Source organism: Pararge aegeria, chromosome 14, assembly GCF_905163445.1.
Source record: "Pararge aegeria chromosome 14, ilParAegt1.1, whole genome shotgun sequence".
NCBI classification, from domain to species: Eukaryota; Metazoa; Arthropoda; class Insecta; order Lepidoptera; family Nymphalidae; genus Pararge; species Pararge aegeria.
In genome coordinates this window covers 12,782,763-12,796,526 of record NC_053193.1, presented here as the reverse complement: position 1 = coordinate 12,796,526, position 13,764 = coordinate 12,782,763, and the positions used below count along the sequence as shown (strand labels likewise).

The 13,764-nt window shown below is 36.6% G+C and overlaps 1 protein-coding gene across 1 annotated transcript in view; it reads left to right on the top strand.

The window, feature by feature from the left end:
• LOC120629643 (meteorin-like protein) overlaps positions 1–10,760 on the top strand; it is a 64,763-nt gene extending 54,003 nt beyond the window's left edge. The window contains exons 3-5 of the mRNA XM_039898638.1: positions 360–650; positions 7,939–8,077; positions 9,655–10,760. Coding sequence (XP_039754572.1) covers positions 360–650; positions 7,939–8,077; positions 9,655–9,916 — 692 coding nt within the window. The 3' untranslated portion in view covers positions 9,917–10,760. The remainder of the gene's footprint in view (positions 1–359; positions 651–7,938; positions 8,078–9,654) is intronic.
• The last annotated feature ends 3,004 nt before the right edge of the window (positions 10,761–13,764 follow it).

Sequence of the window (13,764 nt, the reverse complement as noted above, 5' to 3'; positions counted from 1 at the left end):
AAAATGATTATAAACCGTTACAGAAGCTAAGATAAAAAAGACAATTCCAATGAAACTAAATTGGATGGTCTTTAAATGTATTTAAAATCCTGGGCCTATCTTATTAGTACAACCTACAACCCTTCAGACCAGAGGAAAGCAATGCTGCTCGGTCGGAAATAATCATCGCGGTAGTACTTCCCCAAGGAGCTCTGTCACAAATAGCTCCACTAATACTAAAAGGATTGTGCGAACTGTAGATATCTAATACTATCTTTTTTTATATATTTATCAAATAAAACAAATAAACCGCAGAGGTTGGTCCTCGGTGCCTATCTGCAACGATTACCTTAGGTGTTAATTCGTTCTTACTTTTCCAGAGGCAGCAGAACGCTTCCCAGCGCGAATCTTCGTAGAAGGCGTCCGCAGACTCGTTCCTCTATACGCGCCTGATGATGGTGATGTCCGCGAGCTGCGGTGCTTTCGCAGTCGACACGGACAAGCAGCGTTATACGTTGAGGCGGAACCCGAGGAAGGACCGAAGAGACGAGTGGCCATCTTTAGATACGAAGCTAGGCCATTGGTGAGGAGGCACTACGACCCAGCTACTGCCGACTGCCGGCCGTGTTCAGATTCGGAACTAGAAATGGCCTTCTGTACTAGTGATCTGGGTAAGTTTCAAGTTTTAATTGTAGTTCATTTATAAGTGTTTAAATAAAATAAAATAAATCTTAAATAGTGAAACTAAGTTATACTCTTTACATCAACCGATCACAACTACAGTTACAATGGCTCTTAAAATATTAGCAAAGGTGACACTGGCAATAGTCATAACTGTGATGCATGTACCATTGCCCACCACCGAGAAATACTACACTAATTATACAAATGTACCACTAGATTTAGTTTATGTTATATGTATGTGTGTGCGTGTGTGTGTGTGTGTTTGTATGGGTGAGTGTGTGTGGTTATATTCATATTATAGATACGTACTACTGGATGGCTATGGATGTCATATATTTGATTCAATGAACTCTTCCGTTGGATAGCCATGTAGTAATTTTCGTTTTAGTAATAGGATATATATTTAATACTTTTTTTATTCTGAGAAATTCAATCTAAATGATACTGAAAGAACAGGCAAAAGCTGCAGTTAGTTGGTAAACAATTGCATAACTGTCGCATCCTGCTACCGCTAATGCGCGTAACAATTTGTAACTTATTTCCTTACAATATTAGCTGATTATTATGGAAGCTGTAGCACCACGCGATAATAACCGAGCTCAGACCAGAAGTGGTGGCAACAACTCCTGAATGTTAATAAAGCCCTGCCTACGCCAACCGCACCGCAATTTGTCGTCATAACCGACATTTCTCGTCGGCCCAAATGAAATTTTATGAAATAAAATTATAATCTGCCCGTTTTGCAACCGAGAAATATTCCGTAACGGCCAATTAAGAAAACGCGTCGTTAGAGAAAAATACAAAATCACATTAAAAAGACAACGCGTTAAGTTAAATTAGGTAGTTGTTTTTTGTTACAAAACTTTTTAAATTATATGGTCTTGTACATACTTAGCAAGAACGACATGTTGGAGGCAGATGATTTTTTTACGGACACAAATTCTCTCCTTGTTATCCGTCCGCAAACTTTTTGTCTTGTTAATCTGACGTCATACGGTAGCACACTTTAATGTTTTTATTGGGAAACCAAGTACATATATTGAAAATATAAAGTTATCAGCTTTAATTGGCCGATATGACGTTACGGCCCGATAGAGTAAGATTCACCGTTGTAATTTTGGTTTATTAAGTCCTAGTGGTTTATTCATATCTGTATTCTGTCTCCCTATGTCCACTCAGGAGACAGATAGGAATAAAATTTCCCGACAATGGGACGGATTAAACAAATTATTAGCGGCCTGTCCCCCCGGTAGGTACCTTCGGCCAAACTTTTTCCTTGTAAGCCACAAGTTTACAGTTTCGTCCGTTCTTTTCTAACCATTTATGGAAAGCCAAAATTAAAATGACCATTTATTTTACTGATATGAATCTGAGGTTTACTTATACCAATTTTGACAAGCTTTTTGGGGCAGCGGTAAGGTAGTTTAACACTTTAAACTACCTTACCGCTGCTAAAGCTAAAGGGTTCGATTCCCGACTGCATTCTATTGATGATGTTAAAAAAAATCTACAAGACTAATAAAAAAGCATCAAAAACCACCCCACTTTACCACTGTTTCTCGATTAGTAAATTCATTGCATTTAACAGTTGACAGTAATTATTTTACCTCTAATAAATGAATAAATGAAATGAAACGTTTATCATTAAATGGGGATACTGGGAAAAAGTTTGTGAGCTAGCAACATTCCGCGGGTGTGAAGTGAGATTAGCGCGGGGCGTTTTCACTGATTTTGGATACAATGCACTGCATGCAATAATGGCTGTGTTAGGGTTATATATATTCTTAATTCTGTACATATTTTCGACAACATAAGGACTTCAATAAACTGTAACGCTGGGAAAAATTAATAAACGACACCAGATCCAACGCTGTACCGCTAAATGGCCGCGCGAACTTCTTAGAACACACACAGATTAAAATGCAACTTGTACCGGTCTCGATTTACGGAAGCTGTTACATATGCAGTAGGAGTATGGGATGACTACTTAGATTCAATTTACCACCATAATAAGCATGTGACAAGTACAGGATACTGGACAAACTAGTATGGAGGCACGCGACGCGACGGGGAGTGAGCGTGGCAGGGTTTTTTTCTTAGCTTTTTTTGTTATTTGATAGATTATAATAGTGGAGTTATGTCATAGCTCAGGGTACGAAGCGGTGGGCGGCCGTTATTAGCCGCCTCTAGCATGCACGATTGAAATTTTTGTGTGTCATCCTGCATAATAATTGTTGATACTTTTTTCGACTCCGTGAAATCGGTGGAACGGGAACGAGCGTCTTTGTGCATCGGGATTGGCATTTGATTTATATACTTAGATAGACTTAGGTATAAGTTATTTACGATATGTAGGTATATATAGGAGATAGCCAAGTGGGTAAAAGTTTGTTGTGGGCTTTCTTCTTAGACCAGGACGCGTTTGGAACCCTCGTAGCTTTAGTTTTAAGCTTACGAATATGGTTATCGCCATCATCTCACTACCGTGTAATTGTCATGTACGCAACAAAAGTGCCAGCTATGGGCCTACTTGAATTAAGATATTTTTGACTTTGACTTTGGCTTTGGTAAGGCCACGGCTTCCCTGTCGGGGAACATAGTTTGATCCCCGACCAATAAATGTTTTAAAATTTCAAAAACAACCTATCTAGGAATTTGATACATCTTAGTTCAACACTCGTAAAATTTTATACGACAAAATAAATATTTTTTCCGACGAGTTTCTAATCGCAATCTCGAGTCCAAAATTATACGCCTATAAATAACACTTTCGAGACTCAAGATAAATAACAATAGGTACAGTTCGAACTGTGCGGAGTGTTAAAACGAGGTTGGAAACGTACGAGAGATGTATCGAGCCTCGTTAGTCAAAGCCTTCTCTGTAATTACCCGCTCGGGGCGGGGTGGATGACCGTTTACTTTTACAACTATTCACTTATCTTTACTTCACCAAACAAAAGACCGTATATAAAAAAATGCCAAGTGCGGGTCGGACTCGCGCACGATGGGTTCTGAACCAATATCTATATAAACAGCTAAAAAAAGACGTTTGTTGTTTGAGAGCCCCCCTTAAATAATTTTTTTTTTAATTTTATTGTTTATTTTAAAATTGAATATATAAATAAACATTCTGAGAATATTTCGGGCCACTACCTGTTATCACTATCAAACAAAAAAGATTAATATCCCGAGTTTATTGCATCTGGGCCCAGCTGAAATATTATTTTCTGTTTTTTAGTATTTGTTTTCATGGAGGGCATAGAAATACAACATCTGTGAAAATTTGACTAACTATCACGGTTCCTAAGATACAGCCTGATGACAGGCGGACAGTCAGACAGACGGACTGCGGAGTTTTAGTAATAGGGTCCCGTTTAACCTGTGGGCACGGAACCCTAAAAAGTATGCCTAGATAGTTGATAGTTGGTATCACTTAAGAAGAGCAAAGATTAGCTAAATAAAAGTCAAGTTTCAGAGTGTTGCTAAATGAGTTTAAAGAATTTAAACTTTTAATATTTAATAATCTATTTGCCTATTTTTATATACATATATATATTTTATATACATATAAATAAAAATAATAACATAAGATTGCCGCGGAAATCGACTTTGTTTGGATATACTTAGTATATTACCATAATATTCAACTTACGGAATTAACTTTTCTTTCTAAAATGGCTGAACGGATCTTGATGACATTCATCAATACAATAACGAAAATCCTTCTCATATTACAATATAATATGTGTTAATAAATATTGGTGGCGTCACTTTGCGAAATTCCATGATATACCTATTATGAAAATAAATCTTAATTTACTATTTTCAGTGTAGCAAATTAAGCTTAATTTTCATAATAGACAAACTTATTTGGAGTTTTTGGGGGAAATGGAGACACATTAAACGCGGACGACGTCGCGGGCTTATCTAGTTATAAATAGGTACATATCAATTGATAGAATCAGCAATCGGGTACAATTGAATGTGTCTGTTATAATTATTTAGTAGATACTAGATACTTACAGCGCCAGTTAATTGTTTGTAAATTGTTCTTTGACTAAGGTCGGACCAGGGTCATATTCAGTTAGGAGGGAGCATATAATATGAGACGTCTATAAAATTTAAATGCCACGCGGACTTTGGACACGTAAAAGTTACAGTAAGATTGAGACGATTGTTTCTTTTATTCCACTACAAATTAGCCCTTGACCGTAAACTCACCTGCTGCTGTTTGATAATGCAGTCTAAGATGGTAAAGGGCTATTAGAGGGATTGCAGTTATATTAAAGCCATACATCTAATCGGTTTCTCTACGACGTACTAACGGAACTAGAGAAAATGCAGAAATTTAAATTCCCAAATTTCCACTGCCGGCGATCGAGCCTGGGACCTCCTGCTCAAAACCTTAGCGCTCACTGGGGAGGTTAGTTACCTCCCCCCGATGTCGTCGAGCCCTGGGGCTCTTCTCATGGCGAGCTTTCGCGCTCGCCCCACTCCGCCGGTGACGCCGTAGAAACCCCTCAGGTGGTTAGCGGCAAGTGTCCGTCCGAAAATCGAAAAAAAATCGGGAGGTTAGTGCTTTTTGTGATGAGAGAGTGAGCGGAACGAATACCTTCTGCCTTTTTAATTCTGCTCCGTTAGGGCTATCCACTTAAAACTCTGGTGTGTCCCTGATCCACAATAGGCGAGAGTACGGGTTGTACCCACCAATGCATGGCGGCTCCCATCACCGCCTCTCTGGAGGGTTCGGTAGCGACCAGGTCGCCGAGCCGTCCAGAGAGGCGCGCGCAGGACACGATACGCCACCTACCCGGGCCTACCATTGACGAACGTCCCCTTAAAGTCATGAGATTCATATATTCTGACCTGAGTTTCTTTGGGCTTCTTCCTGCCAGACAATTAACGCGTTTAGTTAAAAGCATAAATCTGTAATTTCGTATTTACGGCAAAATTAAAAACTTAATAATAACAATATAGATAGCATACTAACTTCACTGTTCTTAGATTCTAACGTAACGAAGCTATCACATTTTTTTACTAGATTCTGAAACAAAACGTCATCATTTAATTAAGAATCGGTAGTTCAAGTCATGTGCATTCTAAGCCAATTACAACTATGTCCACATGAAATACGTATTATTTATTTCGGATACGACATAGCTGAGAGAACGGATCTGTTTTGTCTGACTGAATTCACAAGAGTTGTTGTGCATTTGTTACTTTAACGCTATTGAATTTTTGTTTTTATTTGTTTTAGTTAAAATATGTTATGGGCGATATGCTTTAATACGTAACTATTTGTAAGCTCACTGTTTGAATAATATTGCACGCCAATGGCAACTGAAAGCCCTTTTTAGCTCATAAGACCATTATATGTATAAAGTTTATGCAATAAATAAATTTACTCACGACTCTATGGTTTGGCAAAAACACATAGACGAAAAACGCTCGCTACGAGGACAATAGAGACAGTTATCGGTAAGAAATCAATAGTGCTAAGATCCGAGTCAAGAAATAATTATGTCTACCCATTATCTCGTCTTATCTCATAAAAATATGACGGGAAAATAGCCCTACTGGACGTGAAAGGACGTTTTTGCCTCTCGATGTCAGACCTTTTGTGTTTTGGCGGCATTTAGGACTTATATGTGGACATACAATGGTAGTACAATGCTTTTTGTTTAGCTTCTGCTGATAATTTGAGGCAGTGCCGTCTTAAGCCATTATTTTCGAAGATCGAGTTTTCGGCGCCACTGACCTGAATTGACCAGGCTGTTGTTACTTAGTTTGTTTTTCAATTCTATGACGCCATTTTGCCGCTTTACTCATGAATTTATAAGGGTTTCCTAAGGACTAAAATTAATATTAATAAAACACTGTATTATAAAGGGCCGAAGGTACAGGTATATAAAGCACGATAAATGAGCTGTTACTGAGAGACCTTTATATAAAAAACCAAAAACAAATTAATTTTCGTCCGACCCGGAAGTCGTGATCTATATATATAGTCTAACATGCTTACGACTACACCAACGAGGTATATTTAACACTTTTATATGGGTTCTTTCTCACGTAACTATAGCAGATGTGTACAGTATCAGATTGGTAGATAAAAAGTCGAGAAAAGCAATTAGAATTAGAGATCTAAAATAAGTATCGTGGGACGTTTGACGGAAGCAAAGAACGAAAACGGTTGTTGTATCCAACGTACCCAGAGTTCTACAGTCTACCGAATTATATCTGGACCTAATTGAATACACAATAGATTTTATTTTTTAACCTTTAAGCTTATATTGCGTTGAGTTTGATTTTAAGAACCAAATAAAAATAATAAAGCTGAAATTTTATGTTTTTGATCTTAAAAAAACAATTGTGCTTTACAGAGCAACACTTCGCAGGGCATACAGTAACACGTCCTGCAACCTGGCCTGCTTATTATTTTTTTTTAATTTTTGTTTTCGTTAAAATATTATTTATTAGGAATAAGATATACTAGATATAGTTTTATAATATTAGATGTATATGAGCTGAGCGCTAACTCGTCAACAAACTGGTTAACAAGTTTGGCGACAATTTTTGCTTATGTTATATTTGTGCATCTAAAATAAAAAATTAAAAAACAAAAAAAAAAAATCGTGCGGCCCTGTGTCCATTAACCTGAGGCGTAGGTGATAAGCCCCATGCGCCTGTAATTACAGCGGCAACCATGCCCTTTTGACCGGAACACCGCAATAATGCTTTGCGCAAAAGTGAGCATGGTTGTTGGACTTCCTTTAAAAGACTTGAATTCAATATTTAAAAAAAACAGTTCGTCAGGAAGGTTATAGGCTATTTAATTACACTATATATCCTGACGGAGCCGAGGAACGAATTGAAATCGTAACGCAGTAGGTCGTGGACTCGGGGTGCATTATCATAACTACTTACGGAGCAGAGAAAACGAAGTAAAAGCGGAGGTGGACAATGCGTCGCGCTGGGTCGGGGTGCAATCATATACCTACCCACTTCTTCTTTTTCTTCGTCTTGCGGCTCAGGTTCGCCTGGTCCCTGGTGTCACGTCGACCGGCTACGATCTATTGTGACGCCGCTGTCTAGATCTCCCAGCAAGCATTGGTCGTCGCCAGGAATAGCAGCACTTTCCTTGCTGGAAGAAGTTTAGCATCCTCTGGTTGTATGTATGTATTATATACTTCCCCTAAAGAGTGCTGTGTGAGTGCAGCGGCGAGATCTGTGTACCTACCCACTTAAGTTACTTATAAGTTTTGTTTGTTGCAGTGTCCCGCGGCATGATGGTGGGCAGCGAGCAGAGGGAAGACTTGGATACCACTCAGCTAACATGGCGTCTCACCAAGCTCATCCGGGCAACTGCGGCCGGCGACACTGGCGACTTTGACGACGACGATGAGTACTATAGGTAAGTTACCATCATCATTGTCCCACTGCTGGACACAGGCTAACTCTCCCATATTAGAGATGGTTTTAAAGCACCCACCACGCTGCTCCAATGCGGGTTGGTACTTCGACTATTATCACAAATTAGTGGTAACAATCGTGGCTGACGGCTTAACGTGTTAGGCACGGGTGTTGACAACGCCAATTTCCTAACCCCGGGCTGGTAGGTACTGAACACTTTAACATAAAAAACACAATACATATAAAACAATCGTTTGGCCAGACCCGGGATCCGAACCGAGTACCTAGTGATTCGTAGTTAAGAATACTAACCGCTAGACCAACGAGGCAGTTGCATCACAAAAGTGGAAAATTGAAAGTGCAAAAATGTAAGGATAAAATGTATTTTAATATATAAAAGAAATACCCATACATTATAGATTAAGCATTGTCGACTTGGCTGGGTACTACACTACGCATTTCTCGTAAATAACAGATTAGGTACATATAACTACCATATAATACAAGAACTGATATTATAAGAGATCTCGGGGTACTCCTCGACACTAAACTAATTTTTGATTATCATATAGATGCTATTGTGACCAAAGCATTTAAAGCTTTAGGTTTTATTATACGTGTTAGTAAACCATTCAAAAAAATGAAAACCATCAAAATCCTCTACTGTTCACTGGTCCGTAGTCAACTAGAGTATGCTTGCCAAATATGGAATCCTGCGTATCACATTTATATCAATAAATTAGAAAGTATTCAAAAGAAATTCATTAGATTCCTTAAGCACAAATTTCACCTTCCTAAAACTTCCTACGAAATATCATGTTCGGATTTACACCTTGTACCCCTTCATACACGTAGAAACATTGCCGACGTTTGTCTCTTACTTAACATTGTTAGAGGGTCAATAGATAGTCCGGAATTACTTACTAAGTTAGATTTATTTGTACCCTCGCGATTACCTAGGCATAAAAAGATTCTGCACGTACCCTTAACTAAAACTAAGAATAGATTTAATTACTTTTTAATCCGTGTCTCTCGCCTTCTTAATTCTGTTTACAATGACCCCGAAATTGACCTATTTTATGGTAATATGAATAGTGTACGTCGCAAATTAGTAGATAAACTGTTGCATGCTAGGTAAACTTAACACTTTGTTTTAGTTTGCTGCGTTTCTGCTGGGTTCTATCAGGTACCCTTGTTTATATAAGACTTATCTGTGGAAACCTGTTATTAGTTTTAAGTCAATCAATCTGTTAACTAGTTAGTATCTACAACTGTTGGTTTTCCAATTAAAGAAAAAATAAAAAATAAATAAAAATATCATCTGATCATGAAACTGTACCGTGCAGATTTAAATATCACTTGCTTCAACGTTGAAGGAAAATATCACGGAAACTACATGCCGGAGAGTATGCCATATTATTCACAAAGGCGTCTGATGTCTCCTGCCCTCCTGATTCTGAGAGGAACACCCGTGGCCGTAGCTGGTATTGGGCTGATAAATAAATTCAATGCTAATTTCTATATAAATATTGTTGGGACCCGTGCGAAATCATAAGTTAAATGTTTTGTTTATTTCAGGTATGACATCGACAACAGTATAGAGCATAAAAACCGTCGTACGCACAAGCACGCACGGTCTCGGAAAGCGCGCGGTATGCACACACACGTGCACGTATCCGCAGCGTGCGGCGCGGCGGCCGGCGCGGGAGAGTTCTTCCTAATGGCACGCCGGAGACTCGGGAAATACACGCTCGTCTGCGCTCCCCGTTTGCACGACTGGAAGCTGTTGGTTGAAAGGCGAAACGCTGAAGGTACTGCGCATTGCTTCTTGCAGCATTGAAAGGTTTACTGTAAAGAACGTGCGATCTTAGTCGGCGTAACTGTAGGAGTCACAAGTGCCTGCGCAAATACAGTTTTTGGGAATTCAATTGCTATCTGTGGTGCGTGCGTTCCGGACTGCCAACTTCGGCCCGGTCGAGTGAAATTGAACCTAGTACTGCTAGTGTTAAAAAAAACATTGTGCGGTTAGATAGACGCTAGTCTGCGCTCCTCGCTAGAGTGACTTGCAGCATTGAACGTTTACTGAAACTTTGTGCAGTTAATATTGGGTGATTAAAACCACGCCGGTCTGCACGCCCCTATAGTGTTGCAAGGCCAAACAATGAAGAGACAGTTTCTTAATTTTAATGATGGAAAATTGTGATGTGTAAAGTGGTATCTATATGTACGTAAACTTTCTTTTAAGGGTGTTATTACAAAATAAACTCACTTTATGAAGGCATGTAGAAAGTAAAGAGTGAAATTATTAAACTTGAAGATATGTGTGTACTGATACAGTTTCTTAACTATAGGTATAAAATTGACGTAGTTTAGCAAAAAAGACCTACTTAAAGTTACATATTTTGAGTTATTGATATCGCTGTCATTTTATCTAATTAGAAGAAAATACCTGCATTAGATATGGTTTGGTTTCCATTCATATTTTTCTTTTCTTTTCGAAAGTCCTTGCTTAGTGGACTATTTTAGTAGTTCACAGTTTAGTACTATTCCTACTCATTGTTATAATGTTGGTTGAGTCTTTTCTGATAAACTACGTCAACTTTTTAATTTGTGCCGACACGTTGTAAGTCATAATTAGTGCATAAACATTTGAAAATTATATTATAAGGATAATATTATGTTAAATTAGAAATATGAAAGAAATTTATAAAAATGATTATGTAAAATCATAAATTCTTCCATTTTATATAAAATATATAATAATTTTAGTATAAAATGTAAATATATAATATTATGACGTTATGAAAAATTATATTTATGCACGTTGTGTATTAGGCAATTGTGATTATTTGTAGATGCCATTTAATAGTTTAATTAGTAAACTAAGCAACTTTAGCGCAATTACACACAGCTAGTGATATTAAGTCATAATACAATATTTAAAAAAAAACATGCTATATTGGATCCAAGCGGCTCAGAATCGTGGAACTTGGAACTCCCTACAAAAGACCTATGTCCAGCAGTGGACGTCTATCGGTTGATGTGATGATGATGATGCTATATTGGCATTTTTGAAAAGTGAAATCTGTCAGTTTATAGTGATATCACTAGAGTAGAGTTTCTTAAGGGAATTTGTATGAAAATGAAGCGGGGATATTTTCAGTTGGTATAAAATAAATTGGTTACACATTATTCAAACTAAGGGATAAGTAAAACTAAAATTACTTTTGAAATCATGTTTTACCAAACTTCAAAAGGGGTATACATTTTCACAGACGACATGCCGCTGTTACAATATTTTAACGTTCGTATCCAGTAAGTCAAATAACTATATGTATATTGACTTTTATATATATAGACACACACACCTCTTCCACACCTCTTCCTTCTCTTTTTGTTTATTGAGTCTAATATTTTGTTAATTCAAAATTGAAGTGATCTACCTAGTTTCAAAGTTACGTCTATTACATTAAAAAGTACTAGATATTCCTACTAGTTACTGTACCTGGCTTACTGGCTAGAGTGTGTATTTGCGTTAACTGTAAATAGATCATAGAATATAAATGCTTGCAAAGACATATAGTTATAAATGCTTCACCAAGATGCAATATGGTACGGTTATAATATATTATATATATATATATATACTAGTAGTACTTTATAATATATTGTGTTTATTTTTTGGTAGGTTTACCTGCTGCAATAAAAATCAATACATAGCATATAAGTGAAATGTGGTCCACAGTGCCAAAATCTGTAAGATCTTTATATTTAGTTTTTATATTAAATAAAATGCCAAGGTTGATCTCAACTATGTACATATTAATGTTAACATACAGCAGTAATTTTAAAAAGCTAGATGTACGTTAAGATCAATGAGTAATATAACTAAATATGAATCCCATTTCTGATACAGAATTTTAGAATCTGTTAATATTACATGGGTTTATAATTTTCTTTGAAAAAATACAGTTTGTTATACTTATTAATATTTCGATAAGTGATATTTTTTGATGTCAGTAATATATTTTAAATATAAATACATTAATCTATATTTTAAACTATTCTCAGTTATTGTAAAAGTTCTTAGCAAAGTATACACTATACGGTGTTTAGCTAGGTAGTAATTTTGTATTAAATGTGCTTCCATCGAAGAATCTATTTAAAAACAAATATTTTCTATATCTACTTTTTATTCCTATTTAATGAAAGAAATCCTATGTAATTTATATAGAAAGATAAATATATTCTTGTATTTTATATATCTAAGTTAAAAATTTAAAAGATTATATTAATAGATCTATGTACAAAGTTTTTCGATGAATAGAACTATATAAGAATAAACAATGTATGAGAGATACATATAGAGCCAAATAATGAACTGTGTGGTTATTATATATCTCGGGATGGGTGATTAAGTAACTTCTATTTCTTTTGAGAATTTTAATGATATGGAAATTTTTTATCGCGTTTTATAGTGAATTCGTATGAGTTAAGTCAAGGGTTATAAACTGGTCGCAGCTAAAAATGTTTCAAAATATCGTCGGTGATTTGTAGAAAAGTTTGCACCTACGCGAAATTTTTCAAAATTTGAAGCGGTGTTAGCCCTGTAGGGAGAACTTCGCACTTTAGGTGAGATCGAATCCAAAAACGCATCTCTAACTTTTCTAAGTTATGTACGTTTTAAACAATTAAAATATCACTTGCTTTAACGTTGAAGGAAAACATCGTGAGGAAACCTGCTTACCTGAGAGTTCTCCAAAATGTTCTCAAAGGTGTGTGAAGTCCGCCAGCCTGCACTGGTCCTGCGTGGTGGACTACGGCCTTAACCCCTTCTCATTGTGGGACGAGACCCGTGCCCTGTAGTGGGCCGGTAATGGGTTGATATGATGACATATATGTTTTGACACATATATCTTTTACTATGCTTTGTTATTTTTTTCGATTTATTTCTTGAAAAATAAAAAAGTATTTTCTCTTACTATAATATAAAGTAAAACTATTTTATAATAAATCTTTTGACAGCAACAATTATAATAATACCAACAATTAAAGAGCGATTTGCAAAAGTTTTGCCTAGGTAGCAAAAAATCACCTTTTCTACAAATACCCGCAATATTGTCATCAAACATTTCGTAATAATGTTGTAGAACAAGTTCTTAAAGTAACATTAATTATACAAACGTTTCGCGCAGTTCATTATTGTCTCTAAATATTATACGATAGTTGTCGACATGTGATATAGATATACAACGAACGTTAAGTGCCTGTGCAAAATGTATATACGAGTATTAAAATGTGTATAATAAAATATTGTTTGATGTCAGGAGCTGTTGAATGAAATAAAATAGTTTAAAAATTAAATTTGTATCAATTCCTTTCTTTTCTTATATGGTATTAATTAATGGAACAAGCACATGGCGTACCAGATGGAAATGGCATGGCATGCACGGAACACATCCTGCAACGTGTCGCACTATATCTTACAATTGGGTAATTACACCGGCAACCATACAGTTCAGACTGTACATCACAACCTGTTGAAATCTCGCATACAGTATGCGCGCTTAAAATCTTATCTATAAACGACAACGAACTAAAATAGTTACTAAACGTTGGGTTAGCGTTTCATTCGTGGTTACTACAGTATATTGGAGTGATATAAGCCCGAAATTAATAAAATCGATC